This window comes from Coregonus lavaretus (assembly GCF_964263955.1).
Source record: "Coregonus lavaretus genome assembly, chromosome: 4".
Classification (NCBI taxonomy): domain Eukaryota; kingdom Metazoa; phylum Chordata; class Actinopteri; order Salmoniformes; family Salmonidae; genus Coregonus; species Coregonus lavaretus.
In genome coordinates, this window is record NC_139991.1 from 69,271,984 (window position 1) to 69,289,544 (window position 17,561).

The 17,561-nt window shown below is 40.3% G+C and overlaps 1 protein-coding gene across 1 annotated transcript in view; it reads right to left on the bottom strand.

The window, feature by feature from the left end:
• Window positions 1–17,561, bottom strand: part of LOC311128264 (DENN domain-containing protein 1A-like) — a 157,445-nt gene that overhangs the window by 8,560 nt on the left and 131,324 nt on the right. Inside the window, exons 14-20 of the mRNA XM_084160317.1 lie at window positions 15,263–15,364; window positions 15,094–15,181; window positions 13,422–13,462; window positions 13,160–13,231; window positions 10,523–10,579; window positions 9,602–9,766; window positions 1,940–2,002 (exon numbers count right to left, since the gene is read on the bottom strand). Of these exons, the coding sequence (XP_084016443.1) occupies window positions 1,940–2,002; window positions 9,602–9,766; window positions 10,523–10,579; window positions 13,160–13,231; window positions 13,422–13,462; window positions 15,094–15,181; window positions 15,263–15,364 (588 nt within the window). The remainder of the gene's footprint in view (window positions 1–1,939; window positions 2,003–9,601; window positions 9,767–10,522; window positions 10,580–13,159; window positions 13,232–13,421; window positions 13,463–15,093; window positions 15,182–15,262; window positions 15,365–17,561) is intronic.

Consider the following 17,561-nt stretch of genomic DNA (forward strand, 5'->3'; position numbering starts at 1 on the left):
AGGTCAAATGTAATCTGGTCTTTCCAGCTGCCCACAGCCCTGAACCTAACCCAGAGGGTCAAACTCAGTGGGAGGGTGTAGGTAAGGGAAGAACTATAAGGCTAATTAGTGTGTTGGGGGGGAGCATCAGCTGGCCCTATAGAGGACTGCTCTCTTCATTAAGAGTCTGGGGAACAATAGCGAGGAAGGGAGAGAGGAGGGAGAAGAGAGGAAAGGAAGGGAGGGAGGGATGGGTGTGAAGAGTGAAAGGCTTGCTTAATTAATCCTGAGCAAGGGGGGGTCATGGAGGTGGGGTTGATGTGTGTGTGTGTGTGTGTGTGTGTGTGTGTGTGTGTGTGTGTGTGTGTGTGTGTGTGTGTGTGTGTGTGTGTGGTGTGTGTGTGTGTGGGTGTGTGTGTGCGCGCGAATGCGATAGGGGGAGCTAGCTTGTTCGTCATTGCACCACGAATGATGACACCTTTTCTTAAGGTTCCTTAGAACGAGGAATGAGCACTCAATTGTGTATTGAATACTCACTACTCTTGCCATCCGTTGTGCCACAACTGTTGGGATAAATACGATCGTATACTTCACTGTGGATGCTCTGAGACTTACCTTTAAATGTTTCTTTCTATTGAAAACCCAGTAGAAAAAGACTTGGTGAAAAGCTTATATCGCTCCTTCATAGGAAGATGTAAACATGCGAATTAATCTCAGACAGAAAGATAGATATTAGAAAAAGACGCTGAAAATATGTATTTTAGGTTGAAAATACATTGTAAATATATATTTTTGGTTTAAAAGACATTGCAAAGATGTCTTTTGAACGTCTTGTGCTCACTGGGATAGATATTACATTGACATTTTAGTCATTTAGCAGACGCTCTTATCTAGAGCGACTTACAGTTAGTGAGTGCATACTATTAGAGATTCATGCAGTGATAAAGGTGGCAGATTCTGTAGTTGATGAACCAGACATTGCCCCAAAGAGAAGTGTTCTTCAACCCTTCAACCCTGGGAAATCTAGATGGTGTGCAGGCTTTTGTTCCCGCCTGGCACTAACAAACCTATTCCTCAAATAGTCATCAAGCCCTTATATTTAATCTGTTATCGCTGGGATGGAACCAAAGCCTGTGGGACCTCGGGACCAGGCCTAGGATTGAAGGGCAATGTGAAGAGAAACATTACAGACGCTCCAGAGAAATCGCCCAGGCCAGTGGAACGTACGACTGTGGCTTAGCAGCCATGAGGTTTAGTAACTGTTAAAGAGATGCGCACCAGTGGTCAGTGGACACGGCCAACCCACCACACGCAGTAACGCAGGTGCGCACACAGACAAACACACACGCGCGCACACACACACACACACACACACACACAGGTATATACATGCTTGGACACACATCCACACACATAGGAGGTAATGCAGGTATACACACAGGCTCAAACAGAGAAGAAAGATCAGGTGAATGAATGGGAGTGGATTAGTTTCTCCAGTCAACGTTAGGTTAGGAAAAGGAAAGGGGGATACCTAGTCAGTTGTACAACTGAATGCACTCAACCGAAATGTGTTTTCCGCACTTAACCCAACCCCTCTTAATCGACACCCACGTCATCGGCGCCCGGGTAGCAGTAGTTGTTGGGGGTTAACTACCTTGCTGAAGGGCAGAACGGCAGAGTTTTCCACCTTCCCGGCTCAGGGATTCGAATCAGCAACCTTTCGGTTACTGGCCCAACGCTCTTAACCGCTAGGCTACCTGCCGTTCAAAGGTCACCCTGTATGTCTGAGAGCACAGCCTGATAGATGGGACATACCTGTGACGCATACTCGGACAGTATGCCTGTCGATGAGCACGTACATACACACACACACACACACACACAAACACACTCCAAACCACAAACTCAGGTGCCAAGGCCAGAGATGAGAGGTAGAGGGGTAGAGTGGGCAGGTACTCACGGGCCGCGAGTTGCCGTATTGGAGCCTGGGAGGAGGGGGCCGAGGGGGAGGCTCTCGGAGGGGCTGCACCAGAGACACCCAGGGGTCACACACATAAATAGCAATGGAGGGACATGATAATGTACACACACAAACATCCTGTATATGCATGCACATACACACACGCACATACACACGCACACACACGCACACACACACACACTACATTACATGTACATATTTGTTTCATCTTCAGATGGAGTCTCACACATTCCTTATTTAGTCTGCATCCCTGCCTGACAATGCACAACCACCCCCACATGACCCTCACACAACCACCACCACACAACCACCACCAGACAACCACCACACAACCCCAACATGACCCTCACACAACCACCACCACACAACCACCACCAGACAACCACCACACAACCCCAACATGACCCTCACACGACCACCACCACACAACCCTCACACAACCACCACCACACAACCACATCAGACAACCACCACAACATCCACTCAATACCACGTACCCACACCAACACAAAAACAGTTGTTGCTAGGCCTTCCTCTAACAAAGTATCAGCTAACTAACACTGTATTCCCGTTGCGGGTCACAATGCTTTTTACGAACGTTGTCCTGACGGGTGTACAGTGCCTTCCAAAAGTATTCATCCCCCTTGGCGTTTTTCCTACTTTGTTGCATTACAACCTGTAATTGAAATTGATTTGTATTTGCATTTCATGTAATGGACATACACGAAATAGTCCAAATTGGTGAAGTGGAATGAAAAAAATAACTTGTTTCAAAAAATTCTAAAACATAAATAACGGAAAGGTGGTGCATCCATATGTATTCACCCCCTTTGCTATGAAGTCCCTAAATAAGATCTGGTGCATCCAATTACCTTCAGAAGTCACATAATTAGTTAAATAAAGTCCACCTGTGTGCAATCTAAGTGTCACATGATCTGTCACATGATCTGTCACATGATCTCAGTATGTATACACCTGTTCTGAAAGGCCCCAGATTCTGCAACACCACTAAGCAAGGGGCACCACCAAGCAAGCGGCACCATGAAGACCAAAGAGCTCTCCAAACAGGTCAGGGACAAAGTTGTGGAGAAGTACAGATCAGGGTTGGGTTATAAAAAAATATCAGAAACTTTGAACACCATTAAATCCATTATTAAAAAATGGAAAGAATATGGCACCACAACAAACCTGCCAAGACCTCCCAACAAAACTCATGGGCCAGGCAGGGAGGGCATTAATCTGAGAGGCAACAAAATTGCTTAAAGAAAAAAATAAGCAAACACGTCTGGTGTTCACCAAAAGCCATGTGGGAGACTCCCCAAACATATGGTAGAAGGTACTCTGGTCAGATGAGACTAAAATTTAGCTTTTTGGCCATCAAGGAAAACGCTATGTCTGGCGCAAACCCAACACCTCTCATCACCCCGAGAACACCATCCCCACAGTGAAGCATGGTGATGGCAGCATCATGCTGTGGGGATGTTTTTCATCGGCAGGGACTGGGAAACTCGTGAGAATTGAAGGAATGATGGGTGGTGCTAAATACAGGGAAATTCTTGAGGGAAACCTGTTTCAGTCTTCCAGAGATTTGAGACTGGGGCGGAGGTTCACCTTCCAGCAGGACAATGACCCTAAGCATACTGCTAAAGCAACACTTGAATTGTTTAAGGGGAAACATTTAAATGTCTTGGAATGGCCTAGTCAAAGCCCAGACCTCAATCCAATTGAGAATCTGTGGTATGACTTAAAGATTGCTGTACACCAGCGGAACCCATCCAACTTGAAGGAGCTGGAGCAGTTTTGCCTTGAAGAATGGGCAAAAATCCCAGTGTCTAGATGTGCTAAACTTATAGAGACATACCCCAAGAGACTTGCAGCTTTAATTGCTGCAAAAGGTGGCTCTACAAAGTATTGACTTTGGGGGGGTGAATAGTTATGCACGCTCAAGTTCTGTTTTTTTTGTCTTATTTCTTGTTTGTTTCACCAGAAAAAATATTTTGCATCTTCAATGTGGTAGGCATGTTGTGTAAATCAAATGATACAAACCCCCCAAAAAATCAATTTTAATTCCAGGTTGTAAGGCAACAAAATAGGAAAAATGCCAAGGGGGGTGAATACTTTCGCAAGCCATTGTATGTATGTGTATATGTGTGTGTGTGTCAGAGAGAGAGGACGTGTGTGTCCTAATTATTCAGCGCTCTAATGAGAGGAAGAGAGATGGATGGATGGCGCTGGGAGCACCACCTCAAAAACGTTATCTTTCTCTCTTGGTATCACCCTCCTATCTCCCCCCCTCTCTCTTCTCGCTCCCCCCCCCCCCTCTCTCTTCTCTTCTCCCCCCTCTCTTTTCTCTCTTCATAGCAGCGGAGGAAGCACGAGGGCCACTGGGGGGGGGGGTTACCATAGCGACATAATGAACAGGGTCCTCTGTCAGCACAGTGTCACCGTCGTCACAGTGATGTGTCTTGGAGCCCCCTGTGGTCGTGGTGACACAACGTGGGTGACAGTGGTTGAGAAACTTTTAGGACCAGAGTGTCTTTTATCCCTCTCCTTTTTTATAGCTTTAACAGTACTTTAATAGTACTTGGAGTATGTCGACTAAGTATTTTTATTTTATTTTATGATCCAATGGTATTGTTATGTTTAGAAATGAGATCCAATGGTATTATTACATTTAGAAATGAGATCCAATTGTATTGTTATGTTTAGAAATGAGATGCAATGATATTAATACGTTTAGAAATGAGATCCAATGGTATTATTACGTTTAGAAATGAGATCCAATTGTATTGTTATGTTTAGAAATGAGATCCAATGGTATTATTATGTTTAGATATTAGATCCAATGGAATTATTATGATTAGAAATAAGATCCAATGGTATTATTAGATTTAGAAATGAGTTCCAATGGTATTATTATGATTAGAAATGAGATCCAATGGTATTATTATGTTTAGAAATTAGATCCAATGTTATTGTTATGTTTAGAAATGAGATCCAATTGTATTGTTATGTTTATAAATGAGATCCAATGGTATTACTACATTTAGAAATGAGATCCAATGGTATTATTATGATTAGAAATGAGATCCAATGGTATCATTACATTTAGAAATGAGATCCAATGGTATTATTACATTTAGAAATGAGATACAATTGTATTGTTATGTTTAGAAATGAGATCCAATGGTATTATTACATTTAGAAATGAGTTCCAATGGTATTATTATGTTTAGAAATGAGATCCAATGGTATTATTACATTTAGAAATAAGATCCAATTGTATTGTTATGTTTAGAAATGAGATCCAATTGTATTGTTATGTTTAGAAATGATATCCAATGGTATTATTATGTTTAGAAATGAGATCCAATGGTATTATTATGTTTAGAAATGAGATCCAATGGTATTATTACATTTACAATTGAGATTTAATGGTATTATTATGATTAGAAATGAGATCCAATGGTATTATTACATTTTGAAATGAGATCCAATGGTATTGTTATGTTTAGAAATGAGATCCAATGGTATTATTATTATTAGAAATGAGATCCAATGGTATTATTTTGTTTAGAAATTAGATCCAATGGTATTGTTATGTTTAGAAATGAGATCCAATGGTATTATCACATTTAGAAATTAGATCCAATGGTATTGTTATGTTTATAAATGAGATCCAATGGAATTGTTATGTTTATAAATGATATTATGTTTATAAATGAGATCCAATGGTATTATGTTTATAAATGAGATCCAATTGTATTATTATGTTTAGAAATTAGATCCAATGGTATTATTATGTTTAGAAATGAGATCCAATGGTATTTTTACATTTATAATTGAGATCCAATGGTATTATTATGATTAGAAATTAGATTCAATGGTATTATTAAATTTTGAAATGAGATCCAATGGTATTATTACATTTAGAAATGAGATCCAATGGTATTGATATGTTTAGAAATGAGATCCAATGGTATTATTATGTTTAGAAAGGAGTTCCAATGGTATTATTATGATTAGAAATTAGATCCAATGGTATTATTATGATTAGAAATGACATCCAATGGTATTATTATGTTTAGAAATTAGATCCAATGGTATCATTACATTTAGAAATGAGATCCAATGGTATTATTACATTTAGAAATGAGATCCAATGGTATTATTATGTTTAGAAATGAGATCCAATGGTATTATTACATTTTGAAATAAGATCCAATTGTATTGTTATGTTTAGAAATGAGATCCAATTGTATTGTTATGTTTAGAAATGAGATCCAATGGTATTATTACATTTATAAATGAGATCCAATGGTATTATTATGTTTAGAAATGAGATCCAATGGTATTATTATGTTTAGAAATGAGATCCAATGGTATTATTATATTTAGAAATGAGATCCAATAGTATTGTTATGTTTAGAAATGAGATCCAATGGTATTACTACATTTAGAAATGAGATCCAATGGTATTATTATGATTAGAAATGAGATCCAATGGTATCATTACATTTAGAAATGAGATCCAATGGTATTATTACATTTAGAATTGAGATCCAATGGTATTATTATGATTAGAAATTAGTATCATTACATTTAGAAATGAGATCCAATGGTATTATTACATTTAGAAATTAGATCCAATTGTATTATTATGTTTAGAAATTAGATCCAATGGTATTATTACGTTTAGAAATGAGATCCAATGGTATTTTTACATTTATAATTGAGATCCAATGGTATTATTATGATTAGAAATTAGATTCAATGGTATTATTACATTTTGAAATGAGATCCAATGGTATTATTACATTTAGAAATGAGATCCAATTGTATTGTTATGTTTAGAAATGAGATCCAATGGTATTATTACATTTAGAAATTAGATCCAATGGTATTATTATGTTTAGAAATGAGATCCAATGGTATTATGTTTAGAAATTAGATCCATAGGTATTATTACGTTTAGAAATGAGATCCAATGGTATTATTACATTTAGAAATGAGATCCAATGGTATTATTACGTTTAGAAATGAGATCCAATGGTATTTTTACATTTATAATTGAGATCCAATGGTATTATTATGATTAGAAATTAGATTCAATGGTATTATTACATTTTGAAATGAGATCCAATGGTATTATTACATTTAGAAATGAGATCCAATTGTATTGTTATGTTTAGAAATGAGATCCAATGGTATTATTACATTTAGAAATTAGATCCAATGGTATTATTATGTTTAGAAATGAGATCCAATGGTATTTTTACATTTATAATTGAGATCCAATGGTATTATTATGATTAGAAATTAGATTCAATGGTATTATTAAATTTTGAAATGAGATCCAATGGTATTATTACATTTAGAAATGAGATCCATTTCTATTGTTATGTTTAGAAATGAGATCCAATGGTATTATTACATTTTGAAATGAGATCCAATGGTATTGATATGTTTAGAAATGAGATCCAATGGTATTATTATGTTTAGAAAGGAGATCCAATGGTATTATTATGATTAGAAATTAGATCCAATGGTATTATTATGATTAGAAATGAGATCCAATGGTATTATTATGTTTAGAAATTAGATCCAATGGTATCATTACATTTAGAAATGAGATCCAATGGTATTATTACATTTAGAAATGAGATCCAATGGTATTATTATGTTTAGAAATGAGATCCAATGGTATTATTACATTTTGAAATAAGATCCAATTGTATTGTTATGTTTAGAAATGAGATCCAATTGTATTATGTTTAGAAATGAGATCCAATGGTATTATTACATTTATAAATGAGATCCAATGGTATTATTACATTTAGAAATAAGATCCAATGGTATTATTACATTTAGAAATGAGATCCAATGGTATTATTACATTTTGAAATGAGATCCAATGGTATTGTTATGATTAGAAATGAGATTCAATGGTATTATTACATTTTGAAATGAGATCCAATGGTATTGTTTTGTTTAGAAATGAGATCCAATGGTATTATTACATTTAGAAATGAGATCCAATGATATTATTATGTTTAGAAATGAGATCCAATGATATTATTATGTTTAGAAATTAGATCCAATGGTATTATTACATTTAGAATTGAGATTCAATGTTATTATTATGATTAGAAATGAGATCCAATGGTATTATTACATTTTGAAATGAGATCCAATGGTATTATTATGAATAGAAATGAGATCCAATGGTATTATTACATTTTGAAATGAGATCCAATGGTATTGTTATGTTTAGAAATGAGATCCAATGGTATTATTATGATTAGAAATGAGATCCAATGGTATTATGTTTAGAAATGAGATCCAATGTTATTGTTATGTTTAGAAATGAGATCCAATGGTATTATTATGTTTAGAAATGAGATCCAATGGTATTATTACATTTAGAAATAAGATCCAATGGTATTATTACATTTAGAAATGAGATCCAATGGTATTATTACATTTTGAAATGAGATCCAATGGTATTGTTATGATTAGAAATGAGATTCAATGGTATTATTACATTTTCAAATGAGATCCAATTGTATTGTTATGTTTAGAAATGAGATCCAATGTTATTGTTATGTTTAGAAATGAGATCCAATGGTATTATTATGATTAGAAATGAGATCCAATGGTATTATTACATTTTGAAATGAGATCCAATGGTATTATTACATTTTGAAATTAGATCCAATGGTATTGTTATGTTTAGAAATGAGATCCAATGGTATTATTATGTTTAGAAATGAGATACAATGGTATTATTATGATTAGAAATGAGATCCAATGGTATTATTATGTTTAGAAATTAGATCCAATGGTATTATTATGATTAGAAATGAGATCCAATGGTATTATTACATTTAGAAATGAGATCCAATGGTATTGTTATGTTTAGAAATGAGATCCAATGGTATTGTTATGTTTAGAAATGTCCATTTGATTTGATACTAGATAAACTGAACACACGTGCAAAGCAGATAGGAAAAGGAGGAACAAATGAAGAAAAGGATGGATGGATCAGAGATAGTGAAGACTCAGAGACATGCATGACAGAGCACTGAACCAACATGACAAACGACAAGGAATGAGTGCAACAAAAGAGATGTAGCGATAGAGACAGAATGACAAGGACTGAGTGATAGCGATTGTGATAAAATGATAGAACTGACAGCACAGTAGCATTAGGAGGACAGTCACACTGTGTTAAATCAGATATTTATTTATATTATATATTTCTTTGTGTAATGATGACTCTAAATAGGGAAGACTGGGGGAGACTTTTCTTTAAACAACTGTTATAGACAACTATTCTATAGATAACTGTTCTATAGACAACTGACTATGGGACAGTAGTGTTTTGTTAGGAGCATATATGGCATTCCTAAATCTAGCAGCATTAAAACAGTCAGTCCAACAGATTGGAGTGATCGGACAGTTGAAGATATGAGAGGTTTTATATGCTGCTTATGGTTTTGCAGACTTACAGTGTAGAAGGCATTAACACACACACACACACACACTCAGAGAAACACAGACACAGATAGACAGACAGACATCCTCATTGACCTCACAAATTCCCCCCCCCATCCCATCCCTCCTGTCCCTCTCACCCACCTGCCCAAAGTGCACAGTGATGGGCCGCCGTTCGTCCCAGGTGCGGGCGCTGCCGTCCTTTCCATCTGCGGAGGTAGGCGACTCGGCAGTAGTGCCCTCCTCCCCGGTTCCCGTTCCTGTGCCACCAGTGCCTGCTGTCGAGGAGTAGCCGTTCTCTGCTAGCTCCTGGAGAGGGGTACAAGAAGACGGAGGAGGTTGGCGTGGATGGAGGGGGTAGTGGTGGTGATGGTCTCCATGCAGGGAGAGGGGGAGTGGGAGGTCGAGGGAGGAGGCCCTACAGGGCTATAGTTGGGGGGGGTTTGGAGAGGTGAAGTCACCAGAGGGTCAGGTTGGAGTGGTGAGAGGTCACCAGAGGGTCAGGTTGGAGAGGTAAGAGGTCAACAGAGTGTCAGGTTGGACAGGCGAGAGGTCAACAGGGTCAGGTTGGAGAGGTGAGAGGTCAACAGAGGGTCAGGTTGGAGAGGTGAGAGGTCAACAGAGGGTCAGGTTGGAGAGGTGAGAGGTCAACAGAGGGTCAGGTTGGAGAGGTGAGAGGTCAACAGAGGGTCAGGTTGGAGAGGTGAGAGGTCAACAGAGAGTCAGGTTGGAGAGGAGAGAGGTCAACAGAGGGTCAGGTTGGAGAGGTGAGAGGTCAACAGAGGGTCAGGTTGGAGAGGTGAACACACAGCGGAGGCAAGAGTGAGTGACAGCCAGGTATGGGAGAGGAAAAACCGTCAGTGAATGAATTCTGTCGCCCAATGAGTGGCAGCGCATGTGTGTGTGTGTGTTTGCATACATGTCTGCATGTGCACGTGTGTGTGTGTGTCAGTTGTGTTCTGTGAAGTTGTTCTTCAGCCGGTGCTTTGGACCAAAGACAAATGTCAATTTATACGTTGATCAAAGTTAACAAAATCCAAACGCTGAACACAGAGAACTAGGTACCTTTTGTTTTAGCCGGCTCTTGACCTCCTTTATCCCCATCCTGGCATGATCTTTAGCCTTTGGAGGGAAAACACACAAGGGGTTATTTAGCAGATGTTGTTTCTGATGTCTAAGTCAGGAGTCATCTTCCATTCTACCTTTAAAGGGGCACTCAGCAGTTGCTACATCAATTTTTGGACTTATAAATTCATGACATACAGTGCATTCGGAAAGTATTCAGAACCCTTGAGTTTTTCCACACTTTGTTACATTACAGCCCCCCCCCCATAAATTTACACACAATACCCCATAATGACAAAGCAAAAACAGGTTTTTATTAATTTAAATTGAAAATAAAAAATTTAAATATAACATTTACATAAGTATTCAGACCCTTTACTCAGTCCTTTGTTGAAGCAACTTTGGCAGTGATTATAGCCTCGAGTCTTCTTGGGTATGACGCTACAAGCTTGGCACACCTGTATTTGCGGAGTTTCTCCTATTCTTCTCTGCAGATCTAGTTCAAGTCCGGGGTCTGGCTCGGCCACTCAAGGACATTCAGAGACTTGCCCCGAAGCCACTCCTGCGTTGTCTTGGCTGTGTGCTTAGAGTCGTTGTCCTGTTGGAAGGTGAACCTTCGCCCCAGTCTGAGGTCCTGAGCGCTCTGCAGCAGGTTGCATCACCTTTCCCTCGATCCTGACTAGTCTCCCAGTCCCTGCCGCTGAAAAACATCCCCACAGCATGATGCTGCCACCAGCATGCTTCATCGTAGGGTTGGTGCCAGGTTTCCTACAGACATGACGCTTGGCATTTAGGCCAAAGAGTTCAATCTTGGTTTCATCAGACCAGAGAATCTTGTTTCTTATGGTCTGAGAGTCCTTTAGGTGCCTTTTGGCAAACTCCAAGTGGGCTGTCATGTGCCTTTTACTGAGGAGTGGCTTCCGTCTGGCCACTCTACCATAAAGTCCTGATTGGTGGAGTGCTGCAGAGATGGTTGTCCTTCTGGAAGGTTCTCCTATCTCCACAGAGGAACTCTGGAGCTCTGTCAGAGTGACCATCGGGTTCTTAGTCACCACCCTGACCAAGGCCCTTCTCCCCCGATTGCTCAGTTTGGCTGGGCGGCCAGCTCTAGGAAGAGTCTTGATGGTTCCAAACTTCTTCAATTTAAGAATGATGGAGGCCACTGTGTTTTTGGGGACCTTCAATGCTGCAGACATTTTTTGGTACCCTTCCCCAGATCTGTGCCTCGACACAATCCTGTCTCGGAGCTCTACGGACATTTCCTTCGACCTCATGGCTTGGTTTTTGCTATGACATGCACTGCCGACTGTGGGACCTTATATAGACAGGTGTGTGCCTTTCCAAATCATGTCCAATCAATTGAATTTACCACAGGTGGACTCCATTCAAGTTGTACAAACATCTCAAGGATGATTAATGGAAAACAGGATGCACCTGAGCTCAATTTCGAGTCTCATAGCAAAGGGTCTGAATACTTACGTAAATAAGGTATTTCTGTTTTTTATGTTGAATAAATTAGCAAAAAATTCTAAAAACCTGTTTTTGATTTGTCATTATGGGGTATTGTGTGTAGATTGATGAGGACAAAAAATAATTGTATCAATTTTAGAATAAAGCTGTAACGTAACAAAACGTGGAAAAAGGGAAGGGGTCTGAATAGTTTCCGAATGCACTGTATATACACTCACCGGACAGTTTATTAGGTACACCATACCAGGCGGTGATGCAACCGGTCAGGATGCTCTCGATGGTGCAGCTGCAGAACTTTATGAGGATCTGGGGACCCATGCCAAATCTTTTCAGTCTCCTGAGGGGGAAAAGGTGTTGTCGTGCCCTCGTCACGATTGTCTTGGTGTATTTGGACCATGATAGTTCGTGGGTGATGTGGACACCAAGGAACTTGAAACTCTGGACCCACTCCACTACAGCCACGTCGATGTTAATGGGGGCCTGTTCGGCCAGCCTTTTCCTGTAGTCCACGATCAGCTCCTTTTTCTTGCTCACATTGAGGGATAAGCAGCATAAATCCATGAACCTATCCTGCCTGGTGTCAATGGTACAGGCTGGTGGAGGTGTAATGATGTGGGGAAGGTATTCCAGGCACGTTAGGTCCCTTGATACCAATTGAGCAACGAACGTTTCCGACACCTTGAAGAATCCATTCCCCGAAGAATTTAGGCTGTTCTGGAGGCAAAGGGGGGTCCGACCCGGTACTAGATGGGTGTACCTAATAATCTAGCCGGTGAGTGTATATACCCATTGATTCTTGAAGAAAATAACTTATAAATGCCTCATGAGCTTAGTTCAACTCTTGCACTCCATCAGAACCCAATATATAAGCTTATTTTACCCCACTGTTTGTAAACAATGTAATTGTAAACAAATCCTGTATAGCTTCAAAATATGGTTAAAACTAGAATTTTTATATCATGGATGGTCAGTCCTTTCATCCAGAGTTGTCTATGAATTTGAGAGTGGTTACATTTCTCCAGCCACATCCCTAAGCTGTTTACCAAAACCAATTTGCTATTGTTTGAACTGCAGATTTCCCCTTTAAAGTGGCATCAATATGGTGACAGTTAACAGTGAAACATTTTGGGAGTGTTATGGTGTAATAGTCATGATAGAGGGACTTACAAATTTATAGACTGTTTTCATGGCCGGATTAGCCTTGGTCCTCACTGTGTTAAAGATAGCACCGCCCCCTTTCTGTTGGAGACAAAACCATTGCACATCTGACAATTACATGGCAACAGTCATAGAAATGTTGGCATTGTTTTCTGACATAAAAAAATGGCACTAAACTTTCTCTCTTAGCATGCGAGAAATCAACCGTTTATTTACTAAATGTGACTGTGTTAAATATGGGCACTTTTATCGGTTGAAATGTAGGACCTACCTTTACTGTGAATAGCCACTGGTGGTAGTTCTTGTCACTGCCTGTGGAGTTAACAGAGGTGAGGTCACAGGGGTGAAAGGTCAACGTCTTAACACAGTGGACATTCTATAGAGCAGTGGTTCCCAAACCGTGGGTCGGGACTGTTTTTTTCACTGCTCAACCCTTATGGTGGGTTACGACTCAACAGACACCTCAATTGGTTGGTCACAAAGCAAAAGGTTTGGGAACCCCCTCCCATTACTAACGTCTATAGCAGTGGAGGAGTCAATGGTCCTAACCCAAGTCCCATTACTAACCTGTATAGCAGTGGAGGTGTCAATGGTCCTAACCCAAGTCCCATTACTAACCTGTATAGCAGTGGAGGTGTCAATGGTCCTAACCCAAGTCCCATTACTAACGTCTATAGCAGTGGAGGTGTCAATGGTCCTAACCCAAGTTCCATTAGTAACGTCTATAGCAGTGGAGGTGTCAATGGTCCTAACCCAAGTCCCATTACTAACCTGTATAGCAGTGGAGGAGTCAATGGTCCTAACTCAAGTCCCATTACTAACCTGTATAGCAGTGGAGGAGTCAATGGTCCTAACCCAAGTCCCATTACTAACCTGTATAGCAGTGGAGGTGTCAATGGTCCTAACCCAAGTCCCATTACTAACGTCTATAGCAGTGGAGGTGTCAATGGTCCTAACCCAAGTCCCATTACTAACGTCTATAGCAGTGGAGGAGTCAATGGTCCTAACCCAAGTCCCATTACTAACGTCTATAGCAGTGGAGGTGTCAAAGGTCCTAACCCAAGTCCCATTACTAACCTGTATAGCAGTGGAGGAGTCAATGGTCCTAACCCAAGTCCCATTACTAACCTGTATAGCAGTGGAGGTGTCAATGGTCCTAACCCAAGTCCCATTACTAACGTCTATAGCAGTGGAGGTGTCAATGGTCCTAACCCAAGTCCCATTACTAACGTCTATAGCAGTGGAGGTGTCAATGGTCCTAACCCAAGTCCCATTACTAACGTCTCTAGCAGTGGAGGTGTCAATGGTCCTAACCCAAGTCCCATTACTAATGTCTATAGCAGTGGAGGAGTCAATGGTCCTAACCCAAGTCCCATTACTAACGTCTATAGCAGTGGAGGTGTCAAAGGTCCTAACCCAAGTCCCATTACTAACCTGTATAGCAGTGGAGGTGTCAATGGTCCTAACCCAAGTCCCATTACTAACGTCTCTAGCAGTGGAGGAGTCAATGGTCCTAACCCAAGTCCCATTACTAACCTGTATAGCAGTGGAGGTGTCAATGGTCCTAACCCAAGTCCCATTACTAACCTGTATAGCAGTGGAGGTGTCAATGGTCCTAACCCAAGTCCCATTACTAACGTCTATAGCAGTGGAGGTGTCAATGGTCCTAACCCAAGTCCCATTACTAACGTCTATAGCAGTGGAGGAGTCAATGGTCCTAACCCATTTCCTATTACTAACCTGTATAGCAGTGGAGGTGTCAATGGTCCTAACCCATTTCCTATTACTAGCCTGTATAGCAGTGGAGGTGTCAATGGTCCTAACCCAAGTCCCATTACTAACCTGTATAGCAGTAGGCTTGAAATGTCTGCCGGTCCCCAACCAAAGATCAAGTCAGGTGCTTTGAGACCTAGTAAAAATGTTTGATATGATTGTATTCGCACCTGCATACTCTCCCATGTTGATCTCATCCTCGAAAATATCACTGAAGCCCTCACCAGCGTTCAGCAGGTCCAAGCGGCCATCGATGAACTACAGAAATAGAGAAAGGTTTATTCCAATGATAAATGGGGTGCCTGTTATGTGTGTGTGTGTGTGTGTGTGTGTGTGTACCTGTTTGAAGAGCTGTAGCTGGATGGCGTTCTGCAGGAACTGTCTCATGGCACTGGAGCGGTGGGTCACGAAGACCTCCTCGCTGAACGTGATTGGCTCTCCCTGATGGTACAAAAAACTTGGACCAATCAGCAGGAAGTAGATCTAGTGACATTACTAAAGTGCGCGTTTGACATTACAATATTGAGTTTCTCTTCCAACCCACGACTATGAAGTGATCTTTATTTTTTATATATACACAAGTTTAAAGAACAACAAATATCAAATAGGATGAATTGAAAACAAAACTACAGTAAATGAAATAAAGATAGTGTCCTTTATTTGGAGGTAGAGAATGAAAACATATTTTCACCTCTAGATGGCAGTGCTGCGTAAGACACCAGACAGCAGGAGAGGAACTAGACATACTATATTAGTGTAATGTTCCCTGTGTCCAACATTGATTCTGTCTGTCTGTCTGTCTGTCTGTCTGTCTGTCTGTCTCTCTCTCTCTCTCTCTGTGTGTCTCTTAGGTGTGTATTACAGTTTGTTTGCGCGGATACACCTTCAGCTCCATTCAACCCCTCCCATCTATCTCTTAACACCATCCATATTGGATTTCTACTTGCCATATATTTCTCAACTGTACTGTGATGTTTCACAAAAGTTCTGAACCCTTCTATTCTCATTGTTTCTACAGATTGTAAATTGAAAATAAACATTTTTGCTAAAAGTATGAATATATTATTGATCGATTGACTATGACTTTTCAGATCACCCAGTAGTGCTATCTGCAGGGTTAGCTCCATGTAAATATTGTGATTGTGCATTATCTTTAGTTGGCTAGCTAGCAGAGGAGAAGTAGCGAGCCTGAATAGCTAATTGCCAATGATTTGTTTAGCATAGCAACCATTTCAAATAGAATGAATAGAATGAGCGACCAGTCTGTTTGGCTAGCAACTTCAGAATCTCAGAACTAACAATGGGCTTTTCCCTGGACTATATCATCTGGTGGAAGGATGAAATAAAACACATTTACTCATTAAAATAAAATGTAATTAAAAACGTTTGTTGATCTTTTTTTAATATGTTGGCAACAGTTTTATAAAAGCATAAGGCAGTCGAACTGGGGAATTATCGTATACAACTCCCTCCTAAGGGCTGTTTCCCTTCGCTCTGAGTCGGGCCTAAGAATAGCCCTTACTTAGTCAGGTGTTTTTCACACCATAATCCCCAGGTTCTCATGCCTTATTGCTTAAGTAAAACTGTGCTGTATAGGTATGTTACAAGGAGTATACTGTACATGCTTATAAGCTCGTTTTTTTCTCTCGACATCTCTACCCCTCTTTCTCCCTGTCTACTTACCCATGTATCTCTCTTTCTCCCTCTCTCTCTCCATCAGCAGTCCGAGGCTCATCCTGTTAATTAGCTGTCAGTGTGGGGGGCTGATAGCAGCTTAGCACTGTCCGATCGCATCACGCTACACACACGCGTGCGTGCAAACACACACACAGAGACGCACACATCTAGCATGCTCTCACTCTCACCCACACACACGCACAAAGACACATACACACCTAGCACTGCTCTCACACCTACCAGTTCTCACAGTCTCAAGTCAGAATTAGACGTTCATCCATGTTTCTCAAACGTTACATTTCTAAGTTGTTCCAAACTGCAAATTTAAGGTTAAGCTTAAGCTTAGGCATTAACTCGGAATGGTAAGGTAAGGGTTAAGGATTGGGATAGGCTTAAAACAAAACATAAAAAAAAAAAAACGTTCTATCGCTGGATTCAAACTTGCAACTTTTGGAATCAGAGGCAGATGCTTACGCCCATCCGCCATCCCCGTCCGCACACACAGACATTCAGCCATCCTCAACTATGTCTCTAAACTGTAAACTAGAGGTAAGCATGACTTGTCTCCCTGTGAGGGGAGCGTTTACCAGGGCCTGAGAGGAGCATATTCCCCAAACATGCTTAGATGACGCCTTAGGGTTAGACACGGCGGTACTGAGCATTAGGTGACACACACAGATAAACACACACACACACACAATAGTGTGACATGGTCATCCAGCGGGCCACCCTACATAAGCCCTGTAACAGACAGTACACACACACGTTTCAGCCCAGGTAAAAGCTAAAAGCTGGATCCTTAATGTACCCTCATTATTCAAATGAGAGGGTAACCTGCGTGCAACCATTTTGTCCATATTAACTGTGTGTGTGTGTGTGTGTGTGTGTGTGTGTGAGACCACCTGGCCAGCAGGTCATTAGCACATTAAAAGGGCTGCCTGCCGTCCTCTAATGGTTCTGT